At 45.7% G+C, this 15,820-nt stretch overlaps 1 protein-coding gene across 1 annotated transcript in view; it reads left to right on the top strand.

Moving 5' to 3' along the window:
* The window catches only part of LOC115458807 (chromosome-associated kinesin KIF4-like), a 210,843-nt gene that overhangs the window by 134,900 nt on the left and 60,123 nt on the right, over window positions 1–15,820 (top strand). The window contains 4 exon segments of the mRNA XM_030188620.1: window positions 72–155; window positions 273–386; window positions 644–799; window positions 15,353–15,450. Coding sequence (XP_030044480.1) covers window positions 72–155; window positions 273–386; window positions 644–799; window positions 15,353–15,450 — 452 coding nt within the window.

Below are 15,820 nucleotides of genomic sequence, written 5' to 3'. Positions count from 1 at the left end.
GATAATCCTTTCGGTTTCTCTAAATATGTGCTTTTTCCAATTAGACATTAATTGGATTGCATCTCTTTTAGGAGCGGAAAAGGCAATACGAGATAATGAAACTAGAGAGAGACTTCCAGAAACAGGCTAATGTCCTTCGAAGAAAAACAGAGGAGGTAAGGTTGCTATAGCCAGTGATGTATCCAACAATGTATGACTACACATGTGTAAATCTACTGAATATTTCCCATGTAAGTCTACTGAACATTCCATGAAGTGCTGCTTTTTTTTAGGCAGGGGCTGCTAACAAACGACTGCGGGAGGCTTTACAGAAACAAAAAGAGGCAGCAGATAGACGCAAGGAACCTCAGAGTAGAGGCATGGAAGGAATGGCCTCAAGAATAAAGGTGCAGTACTGTGAGGGTGACTGAGGCTCTGAGGTGCACACACCTCAATGTCCTTTCAACACCTCAGAATATAAAGGGGAAAAAAACTGGACAAAGATCAAATTTGGGCTGCATTTTTGTCCAGTCGTTAGCTCTGTCAATCTCCGGTTCTGATATTGGGAAGGTTGGTTGGGGGGGGGGGGTGGTTTTTTTTTTTTGTTCTTTTGCTTCCATTTTTAATAGATGTTCACTAGTGATTTTTACTTGTTTCTCACTAGAGTTGGCTTGCTAATGAGGTTGAAGTTCTGGTCAGTACAGAAGAAGCCCAGCGACATCTAAATGATCTTCTGGAAGACAGGAAGATACTGGCCCAGGATCTAGCTTTGCTGAAGGAGAAGCATGCAGCTGGAGAGCAAATCCCTACCAAAATTCGGGTGAGCACTACACAAAGCCTGATACTATATTAAAAGTTCATTTTTCCTCTTCCCATATGTTCTATAGAAGTAAATCTGTGAGACATACCAAGCCAGTCTAGATTTCAAGATATCCATACTGAATATTTTTGAGAAGTTTGTATGTATACTGTTTCTATTATATGTAAACTTGACAGGCTGGGTGTGTCCCAAGGACTTGGTTGATGATGCAGGTGCCAGGTGTTTTCAGTCAATTACCTTGGAATACAGAAGATGGAAAGACAATTTTGGTTCAACCACTGTGGTCATGTGACCCTATCTGCTTGTACTCTTATGGGGCTCATGATTTGTGATCTTCTCCCATAGGTGCCCTCCCTCAGTTCTTTTTATCCGCTTCTTGAATGACACGCTTTTTTTTCGCTGTGCTCATTTTTGGCCCAGGAGACTTTGTCTAGCGTTTACCGCTCCCCTTTTTTCTTCGTTTTGTTTATTACAACATTTTTAAAAAAAAGTTTTCCCGTATTTTTTAAGTTTTTTACACACTTGTTTAAGTTTCCTTCTTTTTTTGTCGCGGCCACCTTTTAGGCTGCTCGGACGGGTTTTCTTTCCCTTTTTTGTGCCTTTTTAATTGGCATAATCGAGTCCTTTAATTTCACAGCCGCCGTTTTTCTGTCCATGTCATCGAGGACTCCCAGCGGCTTCAAGCGTTGTACTCGCTGCAACCGTCTCGGGTACCGACACCCACGCGTGGTGTCTCCAGTGCCTTGGGTCTGACCATTTACCAGCTGCTTGTAAGCTGTGTTCTTTAATGAAAAAGCGGACCCAAGTGTCTCGAGAAGCTGAACGTGAAAAACGTTTTGCTGATCGGTCCGGTCTTTCGACGTCTGCATCGACATCAGTACCGAGGTCAGTGGCATCGACGTCGGCATCGAGGGAAGCATTGACTAAGAGAGCGCAGGTAATGGCTGCAGAAAGACCACATCACGCTGGGAGCAGCGAGGCATCGAGTGAGTCTCCACCTTTCTCGAGGCCTACTGCTATGCAGGCCCCCCCTGGGACCAACATTCGTCGGACCCGGCCCCAAGGAGGCGTGAGGATTCCACGTCCTCTTCGGTACCGAGGAGTCTCGATGACGGGCGTCGAGCAAAGGCTAAGAAGCACCGTCATCGTTCTCCTTCCATGTGCAGTACTGAGAGCTCTGGGGAGCCGAGGGATTCGGCACCCGAGAAGCTTTGGCGCCGGGAGGGACCGCTCACCCTCTATACAAAAGGTGCCGATGCGTCTGTCTTCTGGCAGCTTGGTACCGGCTCTCGAGCCCCATCAGATTCTGCCACCGGCCCCACAGCTTTTTCCGATGGAGGCTCTCGACGAGCGCATCAGGGCCCTTCTTCCAGAGCTTCTGAAGGGATTGCTGCGCCAGTCTGCTTCGGTGCAAGGGGTGCTTGCACCTTCTGCATCAATTGTGGAAGCGGCATCTGGGCCTTCGCCTGTGGTGAGGTCCTGGGCGTCGGCCGCCACCCGGGTCAATTCAGCGGAGGAAGCTTCGCCGCAGTCCAGGCAGGGGTCGACTTCTCGACATCCCCCTCGAGATTGTCGTTCCTGAACGTCGAGACAGGCTCGGGTTCGGACTGCTCTTACAAGAGCTGTTGTCAGACACCGATGATGAGTGCTCGTGGGAGGAAAAGGAAGATCCCAGATACTTTTCTGAAGAAGAGTCCTATGGGGTCCCCTCTGATACTACTCTGCCAATTGAAAGAAGGATGTCTCCCCCTGAGAGTCTTTCTTTTTCCTCCTTTGTTTGGGAAATATCTAAGGATATTTCCTTCTCTATGGAGGTTGTGGTTGAGCCCAGGGCCGAGATGCACCCACAGAGGTTGCAACGGCCCCCTTGCATAATACACTCAGGGCCGTTCTTTTGCGAAACTGGTCGTTCCCTCTATCTAATCCAGTGGTTCCCAAAAAAGCTGAGTCCCAGTACAGTCCATGGACAGCCAGTAATGGTGAAGGCCCAACTACCTCACGATTCCATTGTGGTGGACTCTGCTCTCAGAAGAGCCAAGAGTACTAGAGACTATGCCTCGGCGCCCCCCAGGCAGAGAGTCTAGGACCTTGGATTCTTTTGGGAGGAAAACGTATCAGGCCGCTATGCTTGCCGCCAAGATCCAAACTTACCAGCTCTACACAAGCACCCACTTGCGGAACAGGTGAGGCAACTGTCCAGTTTGATCGAAGCACTTCCTCTGGAGCTCGCTGAACCTTTTCACCAGGTGGTCAGGCAGCAGAAGGCATGTCGCAAATTCCTGGCTAAGGGTACTTAACGACACTTTTGATGTGGCATCCCGAGTAGCTGCTCAAGGTATAGTGATGCGCAGACTCTCATGGTTGCGTGTCTCTGACCTAGATCATAAGACCCAGCAGCGAATGGTGGATGTTCCTTGCCGTGGGGATAACCTTTTTGGCGAAAAAGTAGAGGATATGGTCGATCAGATCAAAAAGCAACATGATGCTATGGATTTTCTCCCGCTGGGCGTCTTCTGCTACTGCCTCCTCATCTAGGAGGTTTTTTGGAGGGATATTAACGAGAGCCTTGACTCAGATTACAAATTCAGCAGGACACAAATCACACCTTTGAATCACTGTGGGTTGAAATTCCATGTATAAAAGGGAAAAGGACGGTGATAGGAGTGTACTACCGTCCGCCTCGCCAGGATGAGAAGGTAAACGCAGAAATGATAAAAGAAATCATAGACGCAAGCAAAATGGGCAATGTGATAATAATGGGTGACTTCAATTATCCAAATATAGACTGGGTAAATGTAACATCGGGACACGCTAGAGAGGTACAATTCCTTGATGAAATCAAGGACAGCTTTATGGAGCAGCTGGTGCAGGAGCCGACAAGAGAAGGAAAAATTCTAGACTTGGTCCTTAGTGGAGCGCATGATCTGGTGAGGGACGTTATGGTACTGGGGCCACTTGTTAACAGTGATCATAATATGATCGGTTTTGATATCAACCTTGAAGTATCTATACACAGGAAGTCAAATAAGTTAGCGTTTAACTTTAAAAAAGGAGACTATGATAAAGTGAGAAGAACGGTTTAAAAAAAAAACTTGGGGGGGTTGGGGGGCAACTGAGAGGGTAAAAACTGTACAACAGGCATGGATGCTGTTCAAAAATACCATCCTGGAGGCCCAGGCTAAACATATTCCACGAATTAGAAAAGAAAGACGGAATAACTAGTGAGGTAATTAAATTCGCCGATGACACAAAATTATTCAGGGTCGTCAAGTCGCAGGAGGAATGTGAACGATTACAGGAGGACCTTGCGAGACTGGGAGAATGGGCGTGCAAGTGGTAGATGAAGTTCAATGTTGACAAGTGCAAAGTGATGCATGTGGGTAAGAGGAACCCGAATTATAGCTACGTCTTGCAAGGTTCCGCGTTAGGAGTTACGGATCAAGAAAGGGATCTGGGTGTCGTCGTCGATGATACGCTGAAACCTTCTGCTCAGTGTGCTGCTGCGGCTAGGAAAGCGAATAGAATGTTGGGTGTTATTAGGAAGGGTATGGAGTCCAGGTGTGCGGATGTTATAATGCCGTTGTATCGCTCCATGGTGCGACCGCACCTGGAGTATTGTGTTCAGTACTGGTCTCCGTATCTCAAAAAAGATATAGTAGAATTGGAAAAGGTACAGCGAAGGGCGACGAAAATGATAGTGGGGATGGGACGACTTTCCTATGAAGAGAGGCTGAGAAGGCTAGGGCTTTTCAGCTTGGAGAAGAGACGGCTGAGGGGAGATATGATAGAAGTGTATAAAATAATGAGTGGAATGGATCGGGTGGATGTGAAGCGACTGTTCACGCTATCCAAAAATACTAGGACTAGAGGGCATGAGTTGAAGCTACAGTGTGGTAAATTTAAAACGAATCGGAGAAAATTTTTCTTCACCCAACGTGTAATTAGACTCTGGAATTCATTGCCGGAGAACGTGGTACGGGCGGTTAGCTTGACGGAGTTTAAAAAGGGGTTAGATAGATTCCTAAAGGACAAGTCCATAGACCGCTATTAAATGGACTTGGAAAAATTCCGCATTTTTAGGTATAACTTGTCTGGAATGTTTTTACGTTTGGGGAGCGTGCCAGGTGCCCTTGACCTGGATTGGCCACTGTCGGTGACAGGATGCTGGGCTAGATGGACCTTTGGTCTTTCCCAGTATGGCACTACTTATGTACTTATGTAAGTCCAAAAGACAGAAGGTGTGGTTGAAAAGTGAGGTGAAGGGAAGCTATTAGGGCTAAAAGAAACGCCTTTAGAAAATGGAAGAAAGAACAGTCTGCAAATAACAAAAAGCAGCATAAGGAGTGTCAAAGCAAATGCAAGGCGCAGATAAAGAAGGCCAAGAAGGATTCCGAAAAAAAGATAGCATTAGAGGCAAAAAAAACATAGCAAAAATTTTTTTCGGTACATTAAAAGCAGGAAGCCGGCAAAAGAATCGGTTGGCCCGCTGGATGGCCGAGGGGTAAAAGGGGTGATCAAGGAAGATAAAGACGTAGCGAAGAGATTGAATGAATTCTTTGCTTTGGTCTTCACCGAGGAAGATTTGAGTGGGATACTGGTGTCGGAAATGGTATTTCAAGCGGACGAGTCGGGGAAACTTACTGACTTCACGGTAAACCTGGAGGACGAAATGGGGCAGTTCAGCAAACTGAAGAGTAGCAAATCTCCTGGACCGGATGGTATTCATCCTAGAGTACTGATAGAACTGAAAAATGAGCTTGCGTAGCTACTGTTAGTGATATGCAATTTATCCTTAAAATCGAGGATGGTACCGGAAGATTGGAGGGTGGCCAATGTAACGCCGATTTTTTTAAAAAAGGTTCCAGGGGAGATCCGGGAAATTATAGACCGGTGAGTCTGACGTTAGTGCCGGGGAAAATGGTAGAGGCTATTATCAAAAACAAAATTACAGAGCACATCCGAGGACATGGATTACTGAGACCGAATCAGCACGACTTTTGTGTGGGGAAATCTTGGCTGACCAATTTACTTCAATTCTTTGAAGGAGTAAACATGTGGACAAAGGGGAGCCGGTTGATATTGTGTATCTGGATTTTCAAAAGGCGTTTGACAAGGTACCTCATGAAAGGTTACAGAGGAAATTGGAGGGTCATGGGATAGGAGGAAATGTCCTATTGTGAATTAAAAACTGGTTGAAGGATAGGAAACAGAGTTGGGGTTAAATGGGCAGTATTCACAGTGGAGAAGGGTAGTTAGTGGGGTTCCTCAGGGGTCTGTGCTAGGACTGCTGCTTTTTAATATAAATGATTTAGAGATGGGAGTAACTAGCGAGGTAATTAAATTTGCTGATGACACAAAGTTATTCAAAGTCGTTAACTCGCGACAGGATTGTGAAAAAATTACAGAAGGACCTTACGAGACTGGGAGACTGGGCGGCTAAATGGCAGATGACGTTTAATGTAAGTGCAAGGTGATGTGGGGGAAAAAAAGAACCCAAATTATAGCTACATCATGCAAGGTTCCACGTTAGGAGTTACGGACCAAGAAAGGGATCTGGGTGCCATCGTCGATAATACACTGAACCCTTCTGCTCAGTGTGCTGCTACGGCTAGGAAAGTGAATAGAATGTTGGGTATTATTAGGAAAACAGGTGTGAGGATGTTATAATGCCGTTGTATCACTCCATGGTGCGACCGCACCTTGAGTACTGTGTTCAATTCTGGTTGCCGCATCTCAAGAAAGATATAGTAGAATTGGAAAAGGTGCAGCAAAGGGCGACTAAAATGATAGCGGGGATGGGACGACTTCCCTATGAAGAAAGACTAAGGAGGCTAGGGCTTTTCAGCTTGGAGAAGAGACGGCTGAGGGGAGACATGATAGAGGTATATAAAATAATGAGTGGAGTGGAACAGGTGGATGTGAAGCGTCTGTTCACACTTTCCAAAAATACTAGGACTAGGAGGCATGCGATGAAACTACAGTGTAGTAAATTTAAAACAAATCGGAGAAAATGTTTCTTCACCCAACTCATAATTAAACTCTGGCATTCATTGCCGGAGAACGTGGTGAAGGCGATTAGTTTAGCATAGTTTAAAAAAGGGGTTAGACGGTTTTCTAAAGAACAAATCCATAAACCACTACTAAATGAACTTGGGAAAAATCCACAATTCTAGGGATTACATGTATAGAATGTTTGTACGTTGGGAAGCTTGCCAGGTGCCCTTGGCCTGGATTGGCCGCTGTCTTGGACAGGATGCTGGGCTCGATGGACCTTTGGTCTTTTCCCATTGTGGCATTACTTATGTACTTATGTAAGAAGAGTGCTCCCTATTCCTACAATAGGCGTAGGTACACTCCTGTTTCTTGGCAGCCTATCCAGGCTCAGTCCCAGCACGCTCGTTCCCGTCAACGACATGCGACTAAGGCCCCTGCAGGTCCCCAGCAAAAGCAAGGGGCGGGCTTTTGACTGGCTCCAGTGCAGCATAGACTCAGAAAAAGTGTCCGTGTCGGACGACTTGCTGGTCGGAGGGAGGTTGATATTTTTTCACCAAAGGTGGCCTTATAACCTCCGACAGGTGGGTTCTTCAAATAGTCCGGTTAGGATACACTCTCAATCTGGAATCCATGCCTCCAAATTGTTCACCGGGAGCTCAGTCCTTCAGGTCCCAGCACCAGCAGGTACTTGCAGAGGAACTCTCTGCCCTTCTAAAGACCAATGCGGTCGAACCCGTCCACCAGGTGAAGAACGGCTGAGATTCTATTCCAGGTAGTTCCTTGTTCAAAAGAAAAAAGGGGGGATGCGTCCCATCCTAGACCTGAGGGCCCTGAATAAATTCCTAGTCCGAGAAAAGTTCAGGATGGTTTCCCTGGGCACCCTTCTTCCCATGATTCAAGAAAACGATTGGCTATGCTCTCTGGGCTTGAAGGATGCCTATACACACCTTGATGCTCACAGGAAGTATCTTCGATTTCGGTTGGGAACTCGGCGCTTTCAGTACTGTGTACTGCCCTTTGGCCTCGCATCTGAGCCCAGGGTCTTTAAAAAGTGCCTGGCAGTTGTTGCAGCATCGCTGGGAGTGTATGTCTTCCCTTATCTCGACGATTGGCTGGTGAAGAGCACCTCGGAGGCAGGTGCTCTACAGTCCATGCAGATGATTATTCGAGTGCTAGAGCTACTGGGTTCGTAATCAATTATCCCAAGTCCCATCTTGTCCCGGTTCAGAAATTGGAGTTCATTGGAGCTCTCTTGGACACACGGACGTCTCAAGCTTATCTTCCCCAGGCAAGGGCAGACAATTTTCTGGCCCTAGTGTCCTTGGCTCGAGCGTCTCAACAGATCACAGCTCGGCAGATGGTGAGACTCTTAGGGCACATGGCTTCCACAGTTTATGTAACTCCCATGGCACGCCTACATATGAGATCAGCTCAATGGACCCTAGCTTCCCAGTGGTGCCAGGCTACAGGGGATCTAGAGGATGTCATCAATCTCTCCACCGACTTTTGCAGTTCCCTTCAGTGTTGGACCATTCGATCCAATTTGACCTTGGGACGTCCATTCCAAATTCCTCAGCCACAATAAATGCTGACGATGGATGCATCCCTCCTGGGGCGGGGAGCTCATGTTGATGGACTTCACACTCAGGGAGCTTGGTCCTTTCAGGAAAAGTATCTTCAGATCAACCTCCTGGAATTACGGGCGATCTGGAATGCTCTCAAGGCTTTCAGAGATCGGTTGTCCAACCAATCATTCTAATTCAGACAGACAATCAGGTTGCTATGTATTACACCAACAAGTAGGGGGGCACCAGATCTCCCCTCTGTCAGGAAGCCGTCCGGATGTGGCTTTGGGTGCACCATCACAGCATGTTTCTCCAGGTCACCGTATCTGGCAGGCGTAAACAACAGTCTGGCCGACAGGTTGAGCAGGGTCATGCAACCTCACGAGTGGTCGCTAAACATGGTCGTTGTCCACAAGATCTTCTGAGAGTGGGACACCCCCTCGGTGGATCTTTTTGCCACTCAGATCAATCACAAAGTCCCTCAGTTCTGTTCCATACTTCAGGCCCATGACAGACTAGCGTGAGATGCTTTTCTCCTCCATTGGGAGACAGGCTTTCTGTAGGCGTATCCTCCCATACCTCTAGTAGAGAAGACTGCTGAAACTCAAGGAAGCCCGCAGAACAGTGATCCTGATTGCTCCCTTCTGGCCTCGTCAGATCTGGTTTCCTCTTCTTCTGGAGTTGTCCTCCGAAGAACCGTGGAGATTGGAGTGTTTTCCGACCCTCATCATCCAGAACGAAGGGTCGCTTCTACATCCCAACCTCCAGTCTCTAGCTCTCACGGCCTGTTGAGAGCTTAGAGGTTGTCTCCTTGGGTCTTTCAGAGGGTGTCTCCGGATATGACAATGAATGGAAAACACGTACGGACTCCATACACTACCTCAACCATTGGGAGGACAAATGCAGAAGCGTACTAAACAAAATAGCGCCCTTAAAGACAAGAATATCAAGAGGACAAAATTCAATACCATGGTTCAATGACGAACTAAAAAAACTCAAAACACAATCCAGGAAACTTGAACGAGCATGGAAAAAAGCAAAAGATGAACATACACTCAATGCATGGAAACAAATACATAGAAAATACAAATATGCAATAAGACAAACCAAAAGGTCCTACTACAAAGCTATATTAGGACCGGATTACAAAGATATGAAGAAACTATTTCAACTCGTAATAAGTTATTAGACACACCCCTATCCCCTCAACCAACACAAACTCCCCACCCGCAGACAAACTTGCTAACTACTTTAACGAAAAAATAATAAAACTACGCAGCACACTTCCTCAGCACAACACTAACGTTGATAACTTCTTCAGTGACCTGGACCTAATCCCCTGGTGGATGCCCAGCTGACCGTATCTGGTCAACATTCATTCTCCTCACCACTGAATCAGTTACAAAACACCCACTGCAAACTGGACACATGTCCCAGTCACCTACTGAAATCCGCCCCTGACCGCTTCATTGCAGACCTCACATCCCACCTAAACTTCTTGTTACAACAAGGTCTCTTCCCCGAGGAATATGGCAACATCCTACTCACCCCAATACCAAAAGACACCAAGAAAAACACAAACGATCTCACCAATTACCGCCCAGTTGCGTCTATCCCACTAGTAGTCAAACTGATGGAGAGCCTGGTGACCAAACAGCTTACGGAATACATGGACAAGTTCTCAATATTACACGATTCACATTCAAGATTCCGCCCCCACTACAGTACTGAAACTGTCCTAGTCACGCTCCTGGCCAAATTCAAGCAAGAAATAGCCACAGGTAAAAGCATACTTCTCCTCCAATTCGACATGTCGAGGTGGTGGAGAGGAAAACGGTAACGGAATTCAACATGCATGGGATAAACATAAAGGAATCCTGTTCTGAGGGAATGGATCCTCAGCAGCTTAGCCGAGACTGGTGGTGGGAGGCGGGGATAGTGCTGGGCAGACTTATACGGTCTGTGCCCTGAAAATGACAAAATACAATCAAGGTAAGGTATACACAAAAAGTAGCACATATGAATTTATCTTGTTGGGCAGACTAGATGGACTGTGCAGGTCTTTTTGTGTTGTCATCTACTATGTTACTATGTATCTATGCAGATGACATCACAATCTACATTCCCTTCAGTCATGACTTGACAGAAATAACTAATGAATCAATGATGGCTTGAACATCATGAACTCCTGGGCAAATTCATTCCAACTGAACACTGAAAAAACAGTGCCTCATCCTTTCATCTGAACATAACAAGTACATGCCCACAACCATAAACACCCTAGAACACACTCTTCCTACTTCAGACAGCCTAAAAATACTCTGTGTCACAATCGACCGCAACCTTACCCTTGAGAGCCAAGTAAACTCCATAATAAAGAAAATGTTCTACTCAATGTGGAAATTTAAACGAATAAACCTTTCTTCCGAGGGAAGTCTTTCGCAACCTAATGTCCTATTGTGGATAAAAAACTGGTTGAAGGATAGGAACAGAGTTGGGTTAAATGAACAATATTCACAATGGAGAAGGGTAGTTAGTGGGGTCTTCAGGGGTCCAGTGCTAGGACCGCTGCTTTTAATATAGTTATAAAGGATTTAGAGATGGGAGTACTCGGCGAGGTAATTAAATTTGCTGATGACACAAAGTTATTCAAAGTCGTTAACTCGTGACAGGATTGTGAAAAATTACAGAAGGACCTTACGAGACTGGGAGACTGGGCGGCTAAATGGCAGATGACGTTTAATGTGAACAAGTGCAAGGTGATGCATGTGGGGGAAAACCCCGAATTATAGCTATGTCATGCAAGGTTCCACGTTAGGAGTTACGGACCAAGAAAGGGATCTGGGTGTCGTCGTTGATGATACACTGAAACCTTCTGCTCAGTGTGCTGTTGCGGCTAGGAAACGAATAGAATGTTGAGTATTAGGAAAGGTATGGAGAACAGATGTGAGGATGTTATAATGCCGTTGTATCGCTCCATGGTGCGACCGCACCTTGAGTATTGTGTTCAATTCTGGTCGCTGCATCTCAAGAAAGATATAATAGAACTGGAAAAGGTGCAGCGAAGGATGATAAAAATGATAGCGGGGATGGATGGACTTCCCTATGAAGAAAGACTACGGAGGCTAGGGCTTTTCAGCTTGGAGATGTGATAGAGGTATATAAAATAATGAGGGAGTGAAACAGGTGGTTGTGAAGCGTCTGTTCACGCTTTCCAAAAATATTAGGACTAGGGGGCATGCGATGAAACTACAGTGTAGTAATTTAACGTTCAGCGACAACCATTAAGTCTAGATGTCATTCCTTCCCTCTTAGTTCCCTGACGCCCTCTCCTCCCTATATTGTGGGCCCCTATTTGTCTGATCTCCTGGCCCAGAGATGCTATGTGTGACTCTCCTCTCCCGTTAAGCCCCATCTCCCCCCTCCCCTTCTTTCCCCCGAACTTCTATGGTGGCCAGTGGAAAACCCTGGACCCCTTGGTAAGGGAAAGTGACATATGGAACAAATTACCGCTGCCCCCAACTCCCATTAAACAACATAGTGAACCAAACCAGTCAAACTATCTCACGTGTCCTCACGGGCTCTGCTTCTTCGGCCATATTCACGGCCCCAGGCTACCGGAGATGAAAAGCTTCCCTCTGTGTATAATCTCAAGAGACCTTCGCCGCCGACTGCTGCCGTTGCAGGCGCTTCAGCCCTTTTCCAACGCATTTCCATTTCGGTGGGGCAGCTTGCAGATTCCTTCTCTGAGTGTGGCGGGGTCCAGTGGATCTTTCTCTGTCTCGACTTCTGGACAAATCTCTCTCGCCTTTGCTATAGAGCGCATCTGATGCTGTTTACCATCTTTGTAAAAGGCTAAAGCAAAAGGATGCCTCCATCTATATTAATGTTCATTTCTCTCAGCATTCTGGTGAATGGGCGCAGTCATTTTCTCCTCTTCAGGGTTGCGGCCGCTAGATCTTGGTAAATTTCTATCTTGTATGACTCCCAGGTGAAGACCTGTACCTGGCGAGACATTTTAATAACTTGTTCTTTGAGCTTGTAGCTCTTAAAACAGCAATAATATCCTTCGGCACATCGTTCTAGCTGGGCCCATCGCCCTATGCCCTCATCCTCTGTGATCTGCGTGCCGCCTGCGCCTAATAGCTCCACCACCATCTTTTCGACCACTACTTCGCTGTCTTGATATGTTGGTGTTTCTGGTAGTCCCTGGAACCTCAGATTGCTTCTCCGGTTCCTATTTCAAGGTCTTCTAGTTTTTCTTGTTGTTGCTGAGTGGACCTTCTATTACTTGCTGGTCCAACTGGCCCAGGTCCTCCCCTTGATTTTCCATTTGTGTTTCAATTTCTTCAATTCTGGAGCCCAAGTCCCGTATGTCGGCCTTAAGTTCGGATCCCAGCGTCACCACTTCATCGCGCAACGTCTGCAGTTTAGCGCTGATATCTTGGAGCCAGGACTTCAGTTCTGCAGGTATCGCCGATCCGGGCGGGGAATCTCCCCCTAGCCCCTGCAGTGTGACCTGCCTTTGGCGCTCCGTCAATCCTTCCGGTGGCGATTTTTCCTCTGGCTCCGCCATTTTGTTCGCCCCTCCGTCCCCTCACAGCTTGAAGGCAAATTGCACTAAGTTCGCCGTTTTAGATTTCTGGCTCATCAGCCGTGGGGACCGCCCTGCTTTCAGTTGCCTTCGAGGTTCGCTTATCGTTATTTTTTTTGTGTGTTTGATGCTGGTTATTCGCCTATCTTTGTAGGGGCAAGCGGGAGCTCTTTGCTCAGACGTCAATTATGTTCGATGACGTCACTTCCTCCCCCAGTGTAGTAAATTTAAAACAAATGGGAGAAAATGTTCTTCACCCAACGCATAATTAAACTCTGGAATTCGTTGCCGGAGAACGTAGTGAAGGCGTTTAGCTTGGCAGAGTTTAAAAGGGGTTGGACGGTTTCCTAAAGGACAAGTCCATATACCGCTACTAAATGGACTTGGGAAAAATCCACAATTTCGGGACTAACTTGCATAAAATGTTTGTACGTTTGGGTAACTTGCCAGGTGCCCTTGGCCTGGATTGGCTGCTGTCGGGGACAGGATGCTGGGCTCGATGGACCTTTGGTCTTTTCCAGTATGGCATTACTTATGTACTTATGTAATGGTCCTAAGCCATGCAGACTACTGCAACGCAATCTGTGGGATGTAAAGAACAACTTGCAAAAAAACTCCAGACCACCCAAAATGCAGCTGACATAAATGACCTAACATCAAAACAGAACAACAAACAAAACAGCAGAACCAGATAAAACCGAATTCTTTACACCTAATTGCTTCAATCAGTTTGTCACCAATGAACATTAACGTCCTACCCCCTATCTCTCATGCCTGAAATGAACTGTTTATCCAACTTATTTTATAATTTACTTCAACATTTATGAACTTCAATGTAATAATACGTTGTATTTCTCATTCCAGAAATGGCGATCGCCATTACGGCATACTGTAAGCCACATTGAGCCTGCAAATAGGTGGGAAAATGTGGGATACAAATGCAACAAATAAATATTTGGTAAATTATGCTTCGAAAGTGCTAAACCTCCGACGAGAAAAGCTGCACTGGCTCCCAATCAAAGAACGGATCATCTTCAAAATCTGCACCTTTGTTCACAAAATTATCCACGGTGTAGTCCTAGGATACATGACAGACCTTATAGATCTACCAACCAGAAACAATCAGATCATCTCGATCATACCTAAACCTACGTTATCCAAATTGTAAAGGACTTAAATACAAACAACTTATGCATCCAGCTTCTCCTACGTAAGCGCACAACTATGGAATGGACTCCCCAAAGCTGTAAAATATTCCATACTCTATAGTGGATGATACTGGTCCCGAAAGTGTTCTGTGTGGTAGGCACAAAGGGCCTGGGTCTATCTGCAGCTGCCTGGCTCTGTGGTGGCAACTTTGAAGTTGGTGCCTTGAGTAATCTTAACATTTCTTGCTTTTGCTTTGGTCCTGATTTATATTGACTGTTGCAATTCTGTATATCGCAGACTAAATTGTGCTCTAGTTCATAGACTACAACTTGTACAGAATACTGCTGCACAGATCTATGGGCACAGGCTCTGTAACTGCTTTAAGGCTGCATTAAAAACCATTTGCTTAGAATATTACAGAATGGCATATCAGTGAGCAATTAATGGCAGTTTCCTTTTCTATCTCTATTGAAACTGTAACTGTTCCTTTTCTGTTTGAATTGTTATAAACTGCCTTGTTCATTGAGAGTCACCAAAAGCAAAAGCCAGGCCTCAAACTGATGGGACTAGGGGGATCAATGTGACAGCAGAACATGCTGGAGAAGCCCCATTCAAGGAATGGAAATTAAGAGGTAATGCATTTCCCACTGCTTGTGTTTTTTCCTGTTTAAAGCAGCTTGTAACTAGGGATTCACACCTGATGATTATTTGCTTCTCCTCTGGAGAAAGTAAAATTGCTGGTTTGTAACAATATTCTTCAAGGGCAGTTGGATATTGGTACTTGCAGAACCCTCTCCAAGGAATTAGCATTCTCCAAGCTTTTTAGCTGTCAGATTGTAGAGGTCCCTGAATTATGGCTGTAAAACCAGTACATCCCACTAGGGTGAATAGAGCATACCAGAAATCCCTGGAAGATTAGTGACACCCTGGCCTTGTTTTCATCTGAAGTCACCTCTGTAAGGACTGATCTGTAGTATTTGGAGAATGGAGGTGAGCAACTTTTTTTTTTTTTCTTAATACAGGTCTGTAAATGTTCACTTTATCAGGTCTTCACTGCTAGAGAGAGATTTTTGGTCTAATAATTCAGACCCCAGCTCTTGCTTCACAGCAGGGTACCCTCATATACCCTAGAGTTCCAAAATCCAATGATCTGGTTGTGTCAGGATTTAGTTTGGGTATTGTTATATCTGTGTATCTACTTTCTTCTTTTAATATTTTCTCCCTAAAGCTGTTCTGTATGGTATGTTTCAGAGGCGCACCTATACTGTGAAAGAACTAGCAAATATTGAAGACGAGGGTACATCTACAGCCAAGCAGATAGAGAGCCTGGAGACTGAAATGGAGCTCCGGTAAGTATGGGGCTTGAGGCTTCTGACATGTTAACTGCTGTTTGTGTTGGGTGTGATACGGACCAGTCTACACTTGTGAAAATAACTAATGTCTGAGAGATTATCAGACAAGTGACTATTGTTCTGGAGCCATTCCTAGGATACAGATTCTTATGGGCTCCAGTACAAGAATTTGATGTGAAATGTCTTAGAATGCAACTGGTCTCAAGAAGCAGGATGATGGGAGCAAGTTTATTGAAGGACCCAATAGACTGTGATTTGGCCAGTTGCCTGTGTCAGGGGATCTACAAAAATAAAAATACATAAATATCATTAACAAGTATTTGAATTAAAAATACATACAAACACAAATTAAAAAAAACTGACAGGG

This window comes from Microcaecilia unicolor, unplaced genomic scaffold (assembly GCF_901765095.1).
Source record: "Microcaecilia unicolor unplaced genomic scaffold, aMicUni1.1, whole genome shotgun sequence".
NCBI classification, from domain to species: Eukaryota; Metazoa; Chordata; class Amphibia; order Gymnophiona; family Siphonopidae; genus Microcaecilia; species Microcaecilia unicolor.
This window is presented reverse-complemented; position numbering and strand designations above follow the sequence as displayed.